This window comes from Notolepis coatsorum, assembly GCF_963971535.1.
Source record: "Notolepis coatsorum genome assembly, chromosome: 2".
Lineage (NCBI taxonomy): Eukaryota > Metazoa > Chordata > Actinopteri > Aulopiformes > Paralepididae > Notolepis > Notolepis coatsorum.
The window spans coordinates 60365421-60384352 of NC_140166.1; the positions used below are offsets into that span (position 1 = coordinate 60365421).

Consider the following 18932-nt stretch of genomic DNA (forward strand, 5'->3'; position numbering starts at 1 on the left):
CATCGAATTCCATATACCGCAATTATGCATCGAATTTTTTACATAGAATTATATACACCGCAATTATGCATCGGATTTTTTACATTGAATTTTATTATGCATTCACATTTTTTACATTGAATTTTAAACACTGCATTTTTTTTCCGCATAGGTAAATTCGGAGCAAAAAAATTCAGATACATGATTTTCAAAGTTATTATTTGCAATGCTATAAATTCGGTGTCTGAAAAAATTCAGATACATGTTTTCAAAGTAATTATTTTCAATGCTATAAATTCGGTGTCTGAAAAAATTCAAATACTTCTGGCACTCATTTGCTTCCATAAACTCCCACATCACAACAACAATGGCATCATTACAGAGTGCATAAGTTGAGTGGCAGCGTGCTACAACACCAATACTAATACTAGACTGAAAAACGGCTGAGTACTCCTGTTCTGAGACAGACACAAACACACACACACACACACATACACTGGAGAGAGGGGAGGATGCAATACACGATACTAGCTAGAGATTAGCGTCACATAGCTGGCCTTTTTCTGAAAACCCAAGTAGTAGCCAAGCACATAATTGTTCCATATCATACGCCTTCAGTTGATCATGACAAATCCTCTCTTACCTTGACGATTAAAAAGCCTCCATAATTTAGTAAATAGTAATCCCATGGCTGGTGTTGAGCTGTAGCCAGCCAGCTAGCGCTGATGCTATTCAAATGCTATCAACATTAACTAAATAGCTAACCAGCTAAATACAATAGACAGTGGTATCCTGAGGTAACGTTAAATACAGACAACAAACGTTTTGCTAGTCGAAATGACACAGGGACAAGTTAAACATCAATCAATTACTTTAATACAACACAGGTAGTTTGAGCCGCGGTCTCTGTCTCTCTCTCTCCACTCCTTTGGAACTAACGTTACGTTAGCTCAAGTTATTGAAAACAACGACACAACTTCCGTTCTGGGGGTTTTCAAAATAAAAGAGCGACGTCTAAAACAGGAAAGACATTTATTTTGTACATTTGTGGCACGCACTTATTATCTTGAGACGTTTTTGTTTTTACGGAAAGCTTTTTTTTAAATGAAAATGAAAAAGATCAAAATCGTTTTTGGTCTGGACATGGCCTCAGTTCATTCCTTTGGCATCATTCAAGCTCCTTTTTCCTTCCCCTTGGTTGTCTCCCAAATCCACCATTATCATTGTATATAAGTTTAGGTGTTTTTGTTGTATACACTGTGTACATAAGGCACAATATTACCTTTTTTCACCTAAACCTGGGCATTGCTTTATTTTTCCTTTGGTTCATTTATCACAAATTACAACACAATCATCCTTTATGTTATTCACCCCTTCCCCTTGACATACTGGGGTTGTAACAGGGGCACTAGTCATCTGATGGTAAAGACATGATGCCGTGACAGCTCTGTGTCCACACTTCGCTGGAAAAGGACTGTTCCGCGTATCTCCTGTGGCCGGATTGTGCAAGCGTTACCCTTCCCCTCTCTTCCTCTGCATCTCTTTCCATTGCTCATGTGTGTATTGTGGTCAGATTACTGTACAGTATGTCCTGACTGTGTCCTTTTTCTCCGATCACAATGCGTTCTGACTCATCGGATCACAGTGCAGCCAAAAAATTTGACCGAGCCCAGCAGTTTGTGGCACAAGTTTCCCTCGCTGTCGTTTTTCAGATGTTTACAGGTTATGAAAGTACAGACTGCTGTGAGTTTTCAAATGATGAGTCATACATTGGAATCTGAAAATATTTGAAGAAGATATGCTTATTTGAATCTAATTAAACCTCAAGTCTCGGAGCAGAGAAAAAACAATCTAAAGTTTGGCTGCATTTTTAACACCTTGGCAGTCCGATACTAGGTGTCACAGACTGCCTTTTTTTTAAACAAAAGTCTTTACTATTTAGAGATACTATAACTGTTAGCTGTTACGGTAAATATGTTCTTAAACATTCAAACTGTGATAATATGAAAAAGAAAAAAATTAAATATGTCATTCATTTTCTCGCAATCTGAGTCTTTTACCGCTGGGCCCGGTCACGAATCTGTCCAGACCGTTAAAATGTACCATATTCACACGGCAGCCATTTTGCTCTCATATGTGGTGCTCCGGTTGGGATTCCCAGGTGTAACCGATGTGTTTGTTCCTCTCCCCAGCTGCCGTTACGGAGCGGCCGAGCCCCACACCGTGGCTGCCTTCCTGGGAGGTGAGAGGATGAACAGACCCCAGTTCCACTTTATTTATAAAGCACATTTAAAAACAACAAAGTTGACCAAGTGCTGTACAAGTCCCACAACATTAGATAAAAACATAATTTAAAAAAAAAAAAAGCACACAATAAAAACATATACAATATGTCACATAAGAAAGGCAGGTCTCTCAAAAACTGTTTAAAAAACAAAAGCCAGAGCAAATAAATGTGTTTTGAGGTGTGATTTGAACACCTGCAGAGTGGGGGCCTGCCTTACATGCAGTGGCAGCTCATTCCAGAGCGTTGGGGCTGCCACAGCGAAAGCACGGTCCCCCCTAAGCTTCAGCCTGGACTTGGGAATGGCCAAGAGGAGCTGGTCAGAGGACCTGAGGGACCTTGGAGGAACATACGGTTCCAGCAGGTCCGAGAAGTACCCCGGTGCCAAGCCGTTCAAACATTTAAAAGCAAACCGTAAAACCTTAAAATCAATCCTAAAACGCACAGGAAGCCAGTGGAGGGCAGCCAGCACAGGGGAAATGTGCTCCCGCTTTCGTGTTCCCGTCAGCAGACGGGCAGCGGCGTTCTGAACTAGCTGCAAACGAGAGAGGGAGGCCTGACTGACGCCCACGTATAGGGCATTACAGTAGTCAAGGCGAGAGGTCATAAAAGCATGGATGACAGTTTCAAAAACACTACAGGATAAAAAAAAGGTTTGACCTTGGACAGCCTCCTAAGTTGGAAAAAGCTCTTTCCCACCACAGCATTGATCTGCTTGTCCAACTTAAGGTCACGATCGAACTTCACCCCTAGGTTGGTGACAGTTGGCTTCACAAAAAGTCCAACGTTGGCTAATGCAATAACGGAAACAGGAAATACACTTTGGTTCCAAACTGTTCCCTAAGGCTTAAGCGACAGAAATCCAGTTAAACCATCTATAGATAATGTGTTCCCCCGTATCACTCTATAGATTAGATTAGATTAAAATGTATTGTCATTAGATAGATACTTTATTAATCCCCTTGGGGAAATTCAGGTATCCAGTAGGCATAGCTCAGTCAGTTGACAGACAATAGAAAGCGATAAAAAAGGACAAACAATACAACAAACAATGAAGGTCAGCATGAATAAATAAATAAATGGTGAGCACTATTGTAAGTAAAATAAAAATCAATTGCTATATAAAATTACAGTATGCACATTTTAAATGAATTGCACATTGTCCAATGGGGGTAGAGAGAGAGAGAGAGAGAGAGAGAGAGAGAGAGAGAGATCCAACCAAAGTGCAACAGCGATATACAATGGGCAGGTGGTTAAACTGTGTACAAAATATACAAGTTAGTGTAGTGCTAATCAGATGTATGTACAGAGTTGTATTGTATAAATAGAGACAGTATGACTACTACTGTCCAGCAGTGTAACTAGTAAGAGTAGGATATGTACAGATATATATATATATATATATATAGCAAGGGACTATGTGCAGGTAAGTACAGACAGAGGATATATATGCGGTGTGAATTTAATTTATATGGTATATACAGCATTATAGTACATGCTATCATACAGAGCTACGGGTTATGTGCAGGTGTACAAGCAAGTATATGAGGGGTTATATGCAGGTATATTCAGACAAATATGGCTATATATATTATATATACAGTATATGTGGTGATATAAACATAAGTGTAAATATGCGGTATATTCAGCACTGTTGTACATGCTACCATACGGAGTATATGGGTAGACGGTAGGGCTGTCCCCGACTAAGGATTTGGATGGTCGACTATGATTGGCCAAAATTTGCCGTTAGTCGACTATTGGTTGACAAAAAAAAAGTATATATTTTTTATCATTCCATTTGGGCTGTGGCCTGTGGGGGGTGCTTAATGTCTGAAGGAGTCGACCGAAGGCTTCTTGTCCTCTGCAAAAGCATGCAATTGGTCCACTGATGGATACATCTTGATATTTGTCTAGTCTAGTGTGTTCATTAGATGGGTGAAATCCTCTTTCAGTGCCTCTGTGCCTGTTTTCGTAGGCAGTTAGCCTCTGGTATGCGTGCCATTAGCGTTAGCCACGCTTCTATGCCTCTTTTCTTTTGGAAAGAATGATAAAAAAAATAATTTCTTTTTTATATTCGACTAAGAGGTTGGCCAGTTGACTACGGCTCCTTTCAGCCCTAGTAGACGGTGAAAGCTCTTGAGTAGCCTCTACATGTATGTTTCACCGTTCTCTCTCTCTCTCCAGGCTCGGCGGCCCAGGAGGCCATCAAGATCGTCAGCCACCAGTTTGTTCCCTTCAACAACACGTTCATATACAACGCAATGTCACAGACCTCCGCCACCTTCCAGCTGTGAAGGGTGCCAGCTAGCGCCCCCGCGTGTGTCCGCTCGAGGGAGTAGCGGAAACAAGAACACCGTCGATGAAAGAGGCACACACTTTTTCTTTAATTAATTGCGAATATTTTCATGTTGCGCTATAGATTGTGGATGAATACGCACAGAAGGGTACACCGTGCAAATGTTCACGCTTTATTTGTTTTAAACGAGACGATTTAGAAACGGGCAATGGGGGAAATACGTTGCTGCAATTTTGCGAGGTGGACCGGCCAGAAACACGTAACCACTACGCCTCCCTGTTAGTCAGACGGTATTGAATGAGAGCGACTGATGGCAAAACCTCTGTCCAGAGCGGACGCTGGAATAACTAGGGAAGTTGAGTTTTATTTGTGTCTTTATGAAACACCCCCCTCTAAGTAGGGATGCATCGATCCAACATTTTCAGTCCCCATACCTGGGCTTTGGGTGTCGGCCGACACAGAGTACCGGGGCGATCCATTACTTTTAATGAAGGGTATATTATAGACTTGGACCGTCATGTTGGGGTCATTGGACAAAAGATATTGAGACGATATACATTTTCTCCATTAGAGAGTTAACGTGTCAAAAATGCAGCATATCAAGTCACTTTGCTTTGATTTCTGGCACGTTAGTCATGTTTATTGGTATCTGATTTAGTATCGTGGCAATTCTCCGATGCCGATATTCTATTTTAGCCTGGTTTCGGACCGATATCGGTGCAGCCCTACCTCCTGAGGATGAATGGAATATTGCATCGTAGCACTCATAATGGTTGGGTTTTGTTTGTATACTCAACATTTTGTTCATATTGTATCTTGTTATTGTTTTCCTGACTGTTGAACAAGGTGGAAGATCTTTTTGATAAAAATGAAAAATGTATTATTGTCTCGAGTGTATTTAATGATTCCAATTCCATTCGGTGTCTGTTGGTGTATTTGTCGTGCCTTTGCACGAAGGTTGTTTTTATTCAGAACATTTTTAGTTTTTAGTTCTGTAGTGCATACATTGTGTTTTCGTTTCATACATACAATATACAGGTCCATAGTTATTTGGACATCAACACAATTTTCATAATTTTGACTCCGTACAACACCACAATGGATTTTAAATGAAACAATCAAGATATGCTTTAACCCTTTCACTACCACACTACAGACGGTTAACCTTTCACTACCACACCTGTAGTGTGGTAGTGAAAGGGTTAACCTGTAGTATGCCAGTGAAAGGGTTATTAACCTTCTGGTAGAGTGGTAGCGAAAGGGTTAAGCACAGACTTCAAGCTTTAATTTGAGGGTATTTTTTTTACATCCAAATCAGGAGAATGGTGTAGGAATTACAAATTTTTTTTATATGTGCCTCCCGCTTTTTAATGACCAAAAGTTATTGGACATTTGGCTGCCCAGCTGCTCCATGACCAGGTGTGTGTGTTATTCCCCCAATATTTCATTTACAAGGAGTTAATTTCAAGTGGGGTATAATGCATTTGCGTTATGTTGCCGTCCACTTGCAATCTGTGGTCCAAAGAGCCGTCACGCTCATTAAGCAAGCCATCATTAGGCTGGAAAATCTAAACGAACCCATCGGAGAGATGGCAAAAAACATTAGGAGTGGCCGAAACAACTGTTTGGTACATTCTTAAAAGAAAAGAAGTTTAAAGAACGCACTGGTGAGCTCAGCAACACCAAAATACCCACAAGACCACGGGAAACAAATGGTGGATGACGGAAGAATTCTCTCCCTGGGGAAGAAAAGCCCCTTCACAACAGAACAGTTGGCCAGATCAAGAACACTCTCCAGGAGGTATAGGTATCTGTGTCAAAGTCAACAATGAAGAGAGGACTTGGGGCGGCTATGGCTCAGGGGTAGAGCGGGGCGTCCAATGATTGAAGGGTTGGTGGTTCGAATCCCGCTCAAGCCCATGTCCATCCCATTGCCGTTGTGTCCTTGGGCAAGACACTTAACCTACTTGCCTCGTATGCATGTGAATGAATGTTGGTGGTGGTCGGAGGGGCCGTAGGCGATGATTATTCGCCACGCTTCCGTGAGTCTGCCTCAGGGCAGCTCTGGCTGCAATTGTAGCTTACCACCACCGGTATGACTGTGTATGAACGAATAATGGACTCTGTGAAGCGATCTGGGTGTCATGAAGAGCGCTATATAAATCCAATCCATTATTCATTATTATTATTAGGACTTCACCAGAGTGAATTACAGAGGCTTCATCACTAGATGTCAACCATTGGTGCAGAGACACATAAACCAGGCCATTATAAGATTCAGCCAAAATAAAACTATATAGCCTGTGTACAGTTCTGGAACAACATCCTATATGGACTGATGAGACGAAGATCGACTTGTACCTGAACGATGGGAAGAGAAGAGTATGGAGAAGGAAAGGAACTGCTTATGATCCAAAGCATGCCACCTCCTCAGTGAACCATGGTGGTAGTGTTATGGTGTGTGGGCATGTATGGCTGCCAATGGAACTGGTTCCCTTGTATTTAAACTTCCGGGCGATATTATCTGCTCATATTCAGCCAAATACTTCAGAACTCATTGGACGGCGCTGCCACACAGTGCAGATGGACAATGACCCGAAGCGTACTGCGAAAGCAACACGTTTTTTAAGGCAAAGAAGTTGAATGTTATGCAACTATGGCCAAGTCAGTCACCTGACCTGAATCCAATCGAGCAGCCATTTTACTTGCTGAAGACTAAACTGAAGGGAAAATGGCCCCAAGAACCAGCAGGAACTGAAGACGGTCGCAGTCGAGGCAGAGCGAAACCCAGACGTCATTGACTGCAAAGGTATTAAAAGTGACAATTTGATTTATCTGTTGTAATTCCTACACTGTTCACCTGATTTTCAAATCAAAGCTGAAAGTCTGCACTTGCGCAACAATCAATCAAGCGCATCTTGATTGTTTAATTCCAAGTCCATTGTGTGTCGCAGTGGGATTGATGCTCAGTCGCTAGCGGTTTCCCTGCCAACTTGATGAAATGACGTCACCTCTGAAGCTTGGTAAATACTCATCTGTTTGAGATGGGGTCAGCCCTATGTTCCCACATTTCTAAGATTCTTCTCAAAATGAGGCCCTATGTTCCCACATTTAAATTTTTTTTAATCTACTTTTTCTCCTCCTTTTTCTGTGATTTTTCTCCCATCCCAATTGACCTCTCGTGCCAATTCTCCCTGTCCTGTCCTGATCGTTGCTCACATGTGCCCCCCACTGGCCGGTCGTAGGGAGGGTAGAAGCCCATCACGTGTCCCCTCCGATTCATGTGGAGGCAGCCAGTCACATCTTTTCACCTGCCAGCGCGGACTCTCATTGGCGAGGTGTAACACGTGGGAGGCTCACACTGCCCCCGCCATTTCCTGTCTTTGCTGTGCAGGCGCCCTGACCGACCTGTAGGAGTCGCTGTTTACAACGATCAGACTACCACCCATCGACTTCCCCAATTGAGCCAGTATGACGGCCGGCCCAAGCCGGAGGCAACGCTGACAGCCGGATTCGATACCGCAGTGTCTCTCGCGTTGGTGACGAACGCAATGTCCGCTGCGCCACCCATGTTCCCACATTTCTAAGATTTTTCTCAAAATGAGGCCCAATGTTCCCACAGCCCAATGGTCCTACAGCCCTATGTTCCGGGACGAACCCTCTACTACCAGAGGACAATTGGATAATAGGTTGGGTGTAATTGGCTACCAAATTAAGAGAAAGGGGGATACAAATCAGATACAAATGTATGAAAACATAGGGCTGTGGGAACATAGGCACGCTCCCTTTGAGATGACCCGAGGAAGCGAGGGTCCTCCGTCCGTCATGTCCAAAACAAAGAGGAGCTGACTAGCATGTGAGATCCTTGAGAAGCAGCAATAATTCATCTCTAATTAGGCCTGAACTGTGGCAACATCTGTCCGAAAAAACATCACTGACCTTCGCACAACCTCGTGTTGATTTTGAGGCATGGGGTTTCCTTGAAGCGCATGACTAGTGGACCTTGGGGAAATTCATGTCGCTGAAGGTCTTTTGTTTGTGATCCAGGGGGTGATGGTTGATCATTCCCTGGGGGGGGGGGGGGGGGGGGTGAGGTATTATCCAGGTCTGTGGTGAGAGACATAAGACCCACAGAGACCCACTACTGTGTAATTAAAAGGGGGATAATAAAGGTAAACTATATATCCTAACTAAGCATAAAGATGCATGACGTTTTCATAGAGAGTTGGAATTACCTCTCTCCATAACACGGTGGCCAACAGTAGAGGGCGCTCTTTTCCACGCGTGTGTTCCAACATGTCGACGCACAGCTGAGTGGGTGTCTGTCTGTCTGATTGCTGAGTGAATAATTCCCAAATGCTGACCGCAGTGACACAGACGGCCGCACATACAATTAGCTATAGGACGTTAATGAAAAGCTTGCCATGTTGAATGCCAGTCACCGCCGTGCTGTTTCTCAATGTCCCCGTCGTCGTCTCGGCTGGTCAGTAACATAGTCATAGGGGACACTTGGTTTGCGTACATATGATCTAATAATGTGCTTCTGGTGGAGAGAATTTGTGTTGCATAGAAGGGCGATTGTTATGTAACTGTAGGGCACTGTCATGTTTTTCATGTGTTCTGTTTTGCCTGCAGCTTTTAGCTGAATGGAAATTTGCCCTCAGCAGATTTTTCCTTGTAAGACTCACAGTCTCCCCCAGGCTCCCCCTACCTCTCTCTCTCTCTCTCCCTCTCTCCCTCTCCCCCTACCTCCCTCCCTCTCTCTCTCTCTCCCTCTCTCTCTCCCCCCCCCTCTCTTTACATGTCTCTTCCCCCCCTCTCTGTCTCCCCCTCTCTCTGTCTCCCCCCTCTCTATCTCCCCCTCTCTCTCTACATGTCTCTCCCTCCCCCCTCTCTGTCTCCCTCTCTCTCTCCCCCCTCTTTCTCTCTCCCCTCCCCCCTCTCTGTCTCCCTCTCTCTCTCCCCCCTCTTTCTTTCTCTCTCTCCCCTCCCCCCTCTCTGTCTCCCTCTCTCTCTCCCCCCTCTTTCTCTCTCTCCCCTCCCCCCTCTCTGTCTCCCTCTCTCTCTCCCCCCTCTTTCTCTCTCTCTCCCCCTCCCTCTATCTCTCCCCCCCTCTCTCTGTCTCCCTCTCTCTCTCTCTCCCCCCTCTCTCTCTACATGTCTCTCCATCTCTCTCTCCCCCCCCCCTCTCAGAACGATAGAGCAGGCTGCCAAGAAGAAGTACTCTGGCCATTTCCTAAATGAAGATTTCATCTACTGCCTCTTAAGATGATCATGTGTGGAATGCCAGGTCCATAAAGCCTCACATGTACAGTGAGACAGGGACATGTACAGTGAGACAGGTAGGGAGGGACTCGGACTATTAACCCTTTCACTATCACACGACAGACGGTTAACCCTTTACTATCGCACTACAGACGGTTAACCGTCTGTAGTGTGATAGTAAAGGGTTAACCTTCTGTCGTGTGGCAGTGAAAGGGTTAACCATTTGTCATCACGTGGCAGTGAACGGGTTAACCTTCTGTCGTGTCGCAGTGAAAGGGTTATTATAACCATTTTGGTAGTGCGGCAGTGAAAGGGTTAACCCAAAAAAAAAAACTCTATGGGCCGACCCGGTTGTTGCGAGAAGGTAATTGGATTCAGCTTGTGCACAGAGACGGTGTAGAAATGAGGACCCCCCCCGCCTCTGTAGCCATATGGGACCCCCTGCTGCGGCCGGCCCGGGTTCGAATCACGTGTGGACCTTCTCTCCCCGTCTCCTCTCTCAAGAAACTACTCCAGGGGGGGTGGAGGCTGACCTTAAATATACATTCAAAGAAAGTATAGACGGCGTAGAATTAGAGAAGTGATGTTATGGGTCACCTCCAGTGACATTATACATACCATAGTGCACCTGTACTACCAAGACTGTCGGGTTTTAAGCTGGGTGGGTATCGAACAGGAGGAAAGACTGTCAGGTTTTAAACTGTGTGGGTATCAAACAGGAGGAAAGACTGTCAGGTTTTAAACTGTGTGGGTATCAAACAGGAAGAAAGACTGTCAGGTTTTAAACTGTGGTGATCAAACAGGAAAGACTGTCAGGTTTTAAACTGTGTGGGTATCAAACAGGAAGAAAGACTGTCAGGTTTTAAACTGTGTGGGTATCAAACAGGAAGAAAGACTGTCAGGTTTTAAACTGTGTGGGTATCAAACAGGGAGAAAGACTGTCAGGTTTTAAACTGTGTGGGTATCAAACAGGAAGAAAGACTGTCAGGTTTTAAACTGTGTGGGTATCAAACAGGGAGAAAGACTGTCAGGTTTTAAACTGTGTGGGTATCAAACAGGAAGAAAGACTGTCAGGTTTTAAACTGTGTGGGTATCAAACAGGAAGAAAGACTGTCAGGTTTTAAACTGTGTGGGTATCAAACAGGAAGAAAGACTGTCAGGTTTTAAACTGGGTGGGTATCAAACAGGAAGAAAGACTGTCAGGGTTTAAACTGTGTGGGTATCAAACAGGAAGAAAGACTGTCAGGTTTTAAACTGTGTGGGTATCAAACAGGAAGAAAGACTGTCGGGTTTTAAACTGTGTGGGTATCAAACAGGAGGAAAGACTGTCAGGGTTTAAACTGTGTGGGTATCAAACAGGAAGAAAGACTGTCAGGTTTTAAACTGTGTGGGTATCAAACAGGAAGAAAGACTGTCAGGGTTTAAACTGTGTGGGTATCAAACAGGGAGAAAGACTGTCAGGGTTTAAACTGTGTGGGTATCAAACAAGGAAAGACTGTCTGGTTTTAAACTGTGTGGGTATCAAACAGGGAGAAAGACTGTCAGGTTTTAAACTGTGTGGGTATCAAACAGGAGGAAAGACTGTCAGGGTTTAAACTGTGTGGGTATCAAACAGGGAGAAAGACTGTCAGGGTTTAAACTGTGTGGGTATCAAACAAGGAAAGACTGTCTGGTTTTAAACTGTGTGGGTATCAAACAAGGAAAGACTGTCTGGTTTTAAACTGTGTGGGTATCAAACAGAAGGAAAGACTGTCATGTTTTAAACTGTGTGGGTATCAAACAGGAGGAAAGACTGTCAGGTTTTAAACTGTGTGGGTATCAAACAGGAGGAAAGACTGTCAGGTTTTAAACTGTGTGGGTATCAAACAGGAGGAAAGACTGTCAGGTTTTAAACTGTGTGGGTATCAAACAGGAGGAAAGACTGTCAGGTTTTAAACTGTGTGGGTATCAAACAGGAAGAAAGACTGTCAGGTTTTAAACTGTGTGGGTATCAAACAGGAAGAAAGACTGTCAGGGTTTAAACTGTGTGGGTATCAAACAGGAAGAAAGACTGTCAGGGTTTAAACTGTGTGGGTATCAAACAGGAAGAAAGACTGTCAGGTTTTAAACTGTGTGGGTATCAAACAGGAGGAAAGACTGTCAGGTTTTAAACTGTGTGGGTATCAAACAGGAGGAAAGACTGGATGAAAAACTGTTTAAACAGTAATTAAATTATTTTATTTCCCTGCACTATTGCTCTATTTTGCTCTTTTATTACCGTCTATTTTAAAATTGATCAAACCGTAAAACAAAGAGGCCTATTGGGATGTTAGATCCTAATGTGAAGAACTATGTGATTTAATGTTCTATTTTGATGCTCGTTTCATACTTATTTTATGCCTGCACTTTATGCATTGCTCTTGATCTGCCAATCTTTGTGCTAATTTTATGCCTGTCTCTTTTTTGCTACTGTGAATCACTTTGAGCTGCAATTCTTGTATGAAAGGTGCTATGGGCACCTTTGTGGCTCGGTAGGTAGAGCAGTCGTCTGGTAATCCGGAGGTTCCCGGTTCGATTCGCGCTCCTCCCCCGGGCAGCGTGTCCAAGTGTCCTTGAGCAAGACACTTAACCACTAATTACTCCCGATGAGCAGGTTGGCACCTTGCATTGTCGCCTCTGCCGTCGGTGTGTGAATGTGACTGGAGTGACCGGAGTAAAATGTTGAGTGACAAATTGTAAAGCGCTTTGGATAAAAGCACTATATAAATGCAGCCATTTACCATTTATACAAATAGAGTTTAGTATTATTATTACTTTCACCGTGGATCATTCTGGGGTACATTGAGGGCCGTACCGCTATATTGACAGAGACTGGGTTTCAGTGTTTCTGGAGTTGATCCCATCACCGCCGATATGGCTTGCTGACGGCTTTATAGCCCCACAGGGGGCGCTCACCGACGCGCTCGGGTGCACCCAGGCGTGAACCGTCTTCCGGTGTGTAACGTGTGTTAGTGCTTTGCATGTTTGACACGTCCAGCACCAGTCTCCTTCAGGCAGCTAACGCAGGGTGTGTCCTCTCTCCGGGCCAAGGAAGGCAGCTCTCCGCTTATGATGATGATACTATTGAAATCTGTTTTTGTTTGGCTTGAGATCTGACATCTATATACGCGACATCTCAACCGTAGTACTAGTTTCTTCTTCCCATGGAGGAGATTTCCAACTGCTTCAGAAGAAATAGGAAGCAACAGGGCTTTGGTAGAGAGAGAGAGAGAGAGAGGGAGGGGGAGAGAGAGAGGGAGGGGGAGAGAGAGAGGGGGAGAGAGAGAGAGATGGAGATGGAGGAGAGGGAGAGAGAGAGAGGGGGAGAGGGAGGAGAGAGAGAGGAGAGAAAGTGCGTGCTCGTATGCATGTGTGTGTCGATCCAAACCAGATATACAGCTGTGTCAACATGCACTGTGTCCAGACCACTTCAAACGCACGCGGATATTTTCAATTACCCACAATGCTCATTGTGCTGCATGTGTGTCTTCATAAAGCCAGCAGCTTTTGTGAAGCAACAGGCTCCATTGTTGCTCGGCTGTGTGAGAAGATGATGCAATTTTGCGTTGTGTTGGGGTTGAGAGGAAGGATTACATGTACTCTGGTCTACTCACCGGTAATCTATTGGATTACACAGATGTATCAATGTACTCTGGTCATCACTGCTCACCAGTAATCTGTTGGATTACACAGATTTATCAATGTACTCTGGTCATCAGTAATCTGTTGGATTACACAGATTTATCAATGTACTCTGGTCATCACTGCTCACCAGTAATCTGTTGGATTACACAGATTTATCAATGTACTCTGGTCATCACTGCTCACCAGTAATCTGTTGGATTACACAGATTTATCAATGTACTCTGGCCATCAGTAATCTGTTGGATTACACAGATTTATCAATGTACTCTGGTCATCACCAGTAATCTATTGGATTACACAGATTTATCAATGTACTCTGGTCATCACCAGTAATCTATTGGATTACACAGATTTATCAATGTACTCTGGCCATCAGTAATCTATTGGATTACACAGATTTATCAATGTACTCTGGTCATCACTGCTCACCAGTAATCTATTGGATTACACAGATGTATCAATGTACTCTGGCCATCAGTAATCTATTGGATTACACAGATTTATCAATGTACTCTGGCCATCAGTAATCTATTGGATTACACAGATTTATCAATGTACTCTGGTCATCATGAATCTATTGGATTACACAGATTTATCAATGTACTCTGGCCATCAGTAATCTATTGGATTACACAGATTTATCAATGTACTCTGGTCTCTGGCCATCAGTAATCTATTGGATTACACAGATTTATCAATGTACTCTGGTCATCACCAGTAATCTATTGGATTACACAGATTTATCAATGTACTCTGGTCATCACCAGTAATCTATTGGATTACACAGATTTATCAATGTACTCTGGTCATCATGAATCTATTGGATTACACAGATTTATCAATGTACTCTGGTCATCAGTAAACTATTGGATTACACAGATTTATCAATGCAATCTGAGCACTTTCGGTTTCCTTGTTGATTCCCTTGTTTCCAATATCTATAGAATATGAAGCTAAAGAGACTCATTTACTCAAATCATGGATTCACATTTGTTTTTATTCTGAGCTAAAATAGGTCTGCAGAGAGAGAGAGAGAGAGAGAGAGATACTAATAGTATCATCTACAGTCATGACTAACCATTATTCTAAAGGTTATAAGAATATGCTTGCGTCCATAATCCACAATGCAAAGGCCTCGACATAATTATTTCCGAGTAATCCAACAGTAATCACCTCTGTTTTCAAAGTATCTCTATGTTTTTACAGTAACAGATTACAGTTGTCTCCTGTTTGGGTTGTAATCAGATGACTGTAATCCTGTTACCCTGGCGTCACGGTAGCTACACGCCGGGTTCACCGCTCAGAACAACATGTCAGGATCCCAAAACCATCCCTCTTGTCGAGGGAGACATGTTATAACAGTAACGTATGTTTGCATGCAGACACAATGGCTACATCTGTGCAGGAAATGTGTGTTTATCTAAAGTATTATTTAGTGGGCAAGCGGTTCTATATACATTTGGCGAGCTTATGCAGCACTGACAAGACAAACAGCCAGGTCATATGTTTCCCATTCATATTTAGAATCATGGGATTTGAATTGTAATTCCTTCAACCTTTCTACAAAGTGCCCCTGCCTCTCCACAGATCTGCTTCAAACTACAGAATGTCATCGCATTATATATGATGCTGAATTAGATTCTAGTGTTTATTGTAACCATATTTATTGTAATGTATAATATAACTGATAAGGCATACAGACCCTCATCTGCACCTTTGATCACACTGCCTGTTACACTGCCTCATTTACTTTTCTACTGTACTATAATTGTGTTGCCTGTATTTATGTCTTCTACTATTACCCTGCCCATACCTGTACCCCCCCCCCCCCATGCTGCTATGACGCCTGCGTTTCCCCCAAGGGGATCAATAAAGGAATATCTTATCTCATCTTATCGTATTAGTTTGTCTGTTTCACTAATTTTAAATGATTTGGGAAACATTTATCTGTAGCTCTGTCCTTCACGCATGTGAGCTCCTATACATCTGAATCCCTTTAACCCTTTCACTACCACACTACAGAAGGTTAACCCTTTCACTACCACACTACAGAAGGTTAACCCTTTCACTACCACACTACAGAAGGTTAACCCATTCACTACCACACTACAGAAGGTTAACCTTTCACTACCACACAACAACGGGTTAATCCTTTCAGTACCCACTACAGAAGGTTAACCCTTTCACTACCACACTACAGAAGGTTAACCCTGTCACTGCCACACGACAACAGGTTAACCCTTTCACTACCACACTACAGAAGGTTAACCCTTTCACTACCACACTACAGAAGGTTAACCCTTTCACTACCACGCTACAGAAGGTTAACCTTTCACTACCACACTACAGAAGGTTAACCCTGTCACTACCACACTACAGAAGGTTAACCCTGTCATTGCCAGCGGACAAAGGGTTAACCATTTCACTACCACACTACAGAAGGTTAACCTTTTCACTGCCACACTACAGAAGGTTAACCTTTCACTACAACACTACAGAAGGTTAACCCTTTCACTACCACACGACAAAGGGTTAATCCTTTCACTACCACACTACAGAAGGTTAACATTTCACTACCACACTACAGATGGTTAACCCTTTCACTGCCACACTACAGAAGGTTAACCTTTCACTACCACACTACAGAAGGTTAACCTTTCACTACCACACTACAGAAGGTTAACCTTTCACTACCACACTACAGAAGGTTAACCTTTCACTACCACACTACAGAAGGTTAACCATTTCACTACCACACTACAGAAGGTTAACCGTTCACTACCACACTACAGAAGGTTAACCCTTTCACTACCACACTACAGAAGGTTAACCCTTTCACTACCACACTACAGAAGGTTAACCCTTGCACTACCACACTACAGAAGGTTAACCCTTTTACTACCACACTACAGAAGGTTAACTCTTTCACTACCAAACTACAGAAGGTTAACCCATTCACTACCACACTACATAAGGTTAACCCTTTCACTACCACACTACAGAAGGTTAACCTTTCACTGTCACACGACAAAGGGTTAATCCTTTCACTACCCACTACAGAAGGTTAACCCTTTCACTACCACACTACAGAAGGTTAACCCTGTCACTGCCACATGACAACAGGTTAACCCTTTCACTACCACACTACAGAAGGTTAACCCTTTCACTACCACACTACAGAAGGCTAACCCTTTCACTACCACACTACAGAAGGTTAACCCTGTCACTACCACACTACAGAAGGTTAACCCTGTCACTGCCAGCGGACAAAGGGTTAACCATTTCACTACCACACTACAGAAGGTTAACATTTCACTACCACACTACAGAAGGTTAACCCTTTCACGGCCACACTACAGAAGGTTAACCTTTCACTACCACACTACAGAAGGTTAACCCTTTCACTACCACACGACAAAGGGTTAATCCTTTCACTACCCACTACAGAAGGTTAACCCTTTCACTACCACACTACAGAAGGTTAACCTTTCACTACCACACTACAGAAGGTTAACCTTTTCACTACCACACTACAGAAGGTTAACCTTTCACTACCACACTACAGAAGGTTAACCATGTCACTGCCAGTGGACAAAGGGTTAACCATTTCACTACCACACTACAGAAGGTTAACCTTTCACTACCACACTACAGAGGGTTAACCTTTCACTACCACACTACAGAAGGTTAACCCTTTCACTACCACACTACAGAAGGTTAACCCTGTCACTACCGCACTACAGAAGGTTAACCCTTTCACTACCACACTACAGAAGGTTAACCGTCTGCAGTAGTGTGGTAGTGACAGGGTTAACCTTCTGTATTGTCACAGTGAAAGGGTTAACGTGCGGTGGCTATAGACCGTGACTGCAGGACCGGACATGTCTTCGTGAACATGGAGACGTGGAGACGAGGCTCGCGGGGACACACGTCCACCGTCATCCAGAGGACGAACCCAGAGGACGAACCCACTGCCTCTCGCCAAGGTCTCACCGGGCCGGCGCTGGTTTGTTCTGCCGGCTCTCTCGGTGCACATCTGTGACTTAAGGGGGCTTTCTCACTCACTCTATTCGTTTCTATTTCGTTCCGTTCTGCCCGTTCCGATTCGAACCCCCCCCCCCCCCCCCTCTCCCCCCTCTAGTTTGTGTACACACTTCAGTCTGGGTGCGCTCTGGGTTTTGTTTACGGTTTGCGTTTTGAGCTTGTAAGCTTGCCGTAGTCGATGATGTCACGCTCGAAATGTAAACACAGGAAGTGTGTTAACACGGAGACTGGAGAATGGATGTTGATATAAAGACACAAATAACTAATAAATATGAAGTTATATTTGAACCTCTGTTGTCAAGCCTTGTCAATATAACCCACCCCCCTTTCTCACGAATGGAACTCTGTTGTAGAGTCCGCTTTTGATCGTTTTGCAGGGTTAACAATAACGCTATAAAGCTAACGGCTAACGCTAACGTTACTACATGCAACATACTAGTAACATTGCTCGCATCGATTATATTGAATGTCATTGATCTACTGGTCGACCGGAAATGTAAACGGGAATGTCTTAACACGACTGCGGACTCTGGATGTTGATATAAAATGAACAAATTGCCAATAAATATGAAGTTATATTTGAACCTCTGTTGTCAAGCCATGTCAATATAACCCACCCCATTTTATCACGAATGGATGGTGTTGTAGAGTCCGCTTTTGAGCGTTTTGAGCGATCTACTGGTCGACCACGGCCGACTGGTTGGGCACCACTGGTCTAATAGAAATAAATGCATTCGAACAATGTATAGACATAGCAATGGCAAACAAAATTTATGACGTTATGTCAGCACCAGGCGCCACGCCCGTTGGTACAAGCTCGCAAAGCCACACCCCCCGTTCTCCCGGGACCGACCCCGAGACCACCTCTGCCAGCTGATCCCGTTCAGCGGGGGGTGAAACGATTCAGCGCCGTCTCGCACCCCAAAAGGGGTGAGTGAGAACACTGCCCCCCGTGCTCCGGGACGGTGATTCGATACAAAAGGCTGAGTGTGAAAGCCCCCTAAGACTCCGAGGTGACGGGGGCTATAAAGAGACCCAACGTGATGCTGATGAGAAGGGTCCGGGCAGGAGGGAACAGAAGAGATGTGTCATCAGAACCCAGGCGTGTACGCAGGGCCGATTCTAGCTCTTTGGGGGCCCTACGTGAAATGTTGTTTGGGGGCCCCCCTATATATATATATATATTTTTTTTTATGACATTTTAGGGGGGCCCCTGGTAGCTTCGGGGGCCCTATGTAACCGCATAGTCCTCCGCATATGGCAAGAGACGGGCCTGCATGTATGGCCTCGTATGCAGACGTTGTTTTCCGAAGCGTGGCTGTCGTGTCCTCCGGTAGAGCGGCTTCACCGCGGTTAAGGCGAGACGGTACCCACATTTCTTCCTATCATTCATAGCCG

The 18932-nt window shown here is 44.0% G+C and overlaps 1 protein-coding gene across 1 annotated transcript in view; it reads left to right on the forward strand.

The window, feature by feature from the left end:
- Nucleotides 1–5426, forward strand: part of nae1 (nedd8 activating enzyme E1 subunit 1) — a 53073-nt gene extending 47647 nt beyond the window's left edge. The window contains exons 19-20 of the mRNA XM_084307676.1: nucleotides 2172–2221; nucleotides 4451–5426. Coding sequence (XP_084163802.1) covers nucleotides 2172–2221; nucleotides 4451–4560 — 160 coding nt within the window. The 3' untranslated portion in view covers nucleotides 4561–5426. The remainder of the gene's footprint in view (nucleotides 1–2171; nucleotides 2222–4450) is intronic.
- The last annotated feature ends 13506 nt before the right edge of the window (nucleotides 5427–18932 follow it).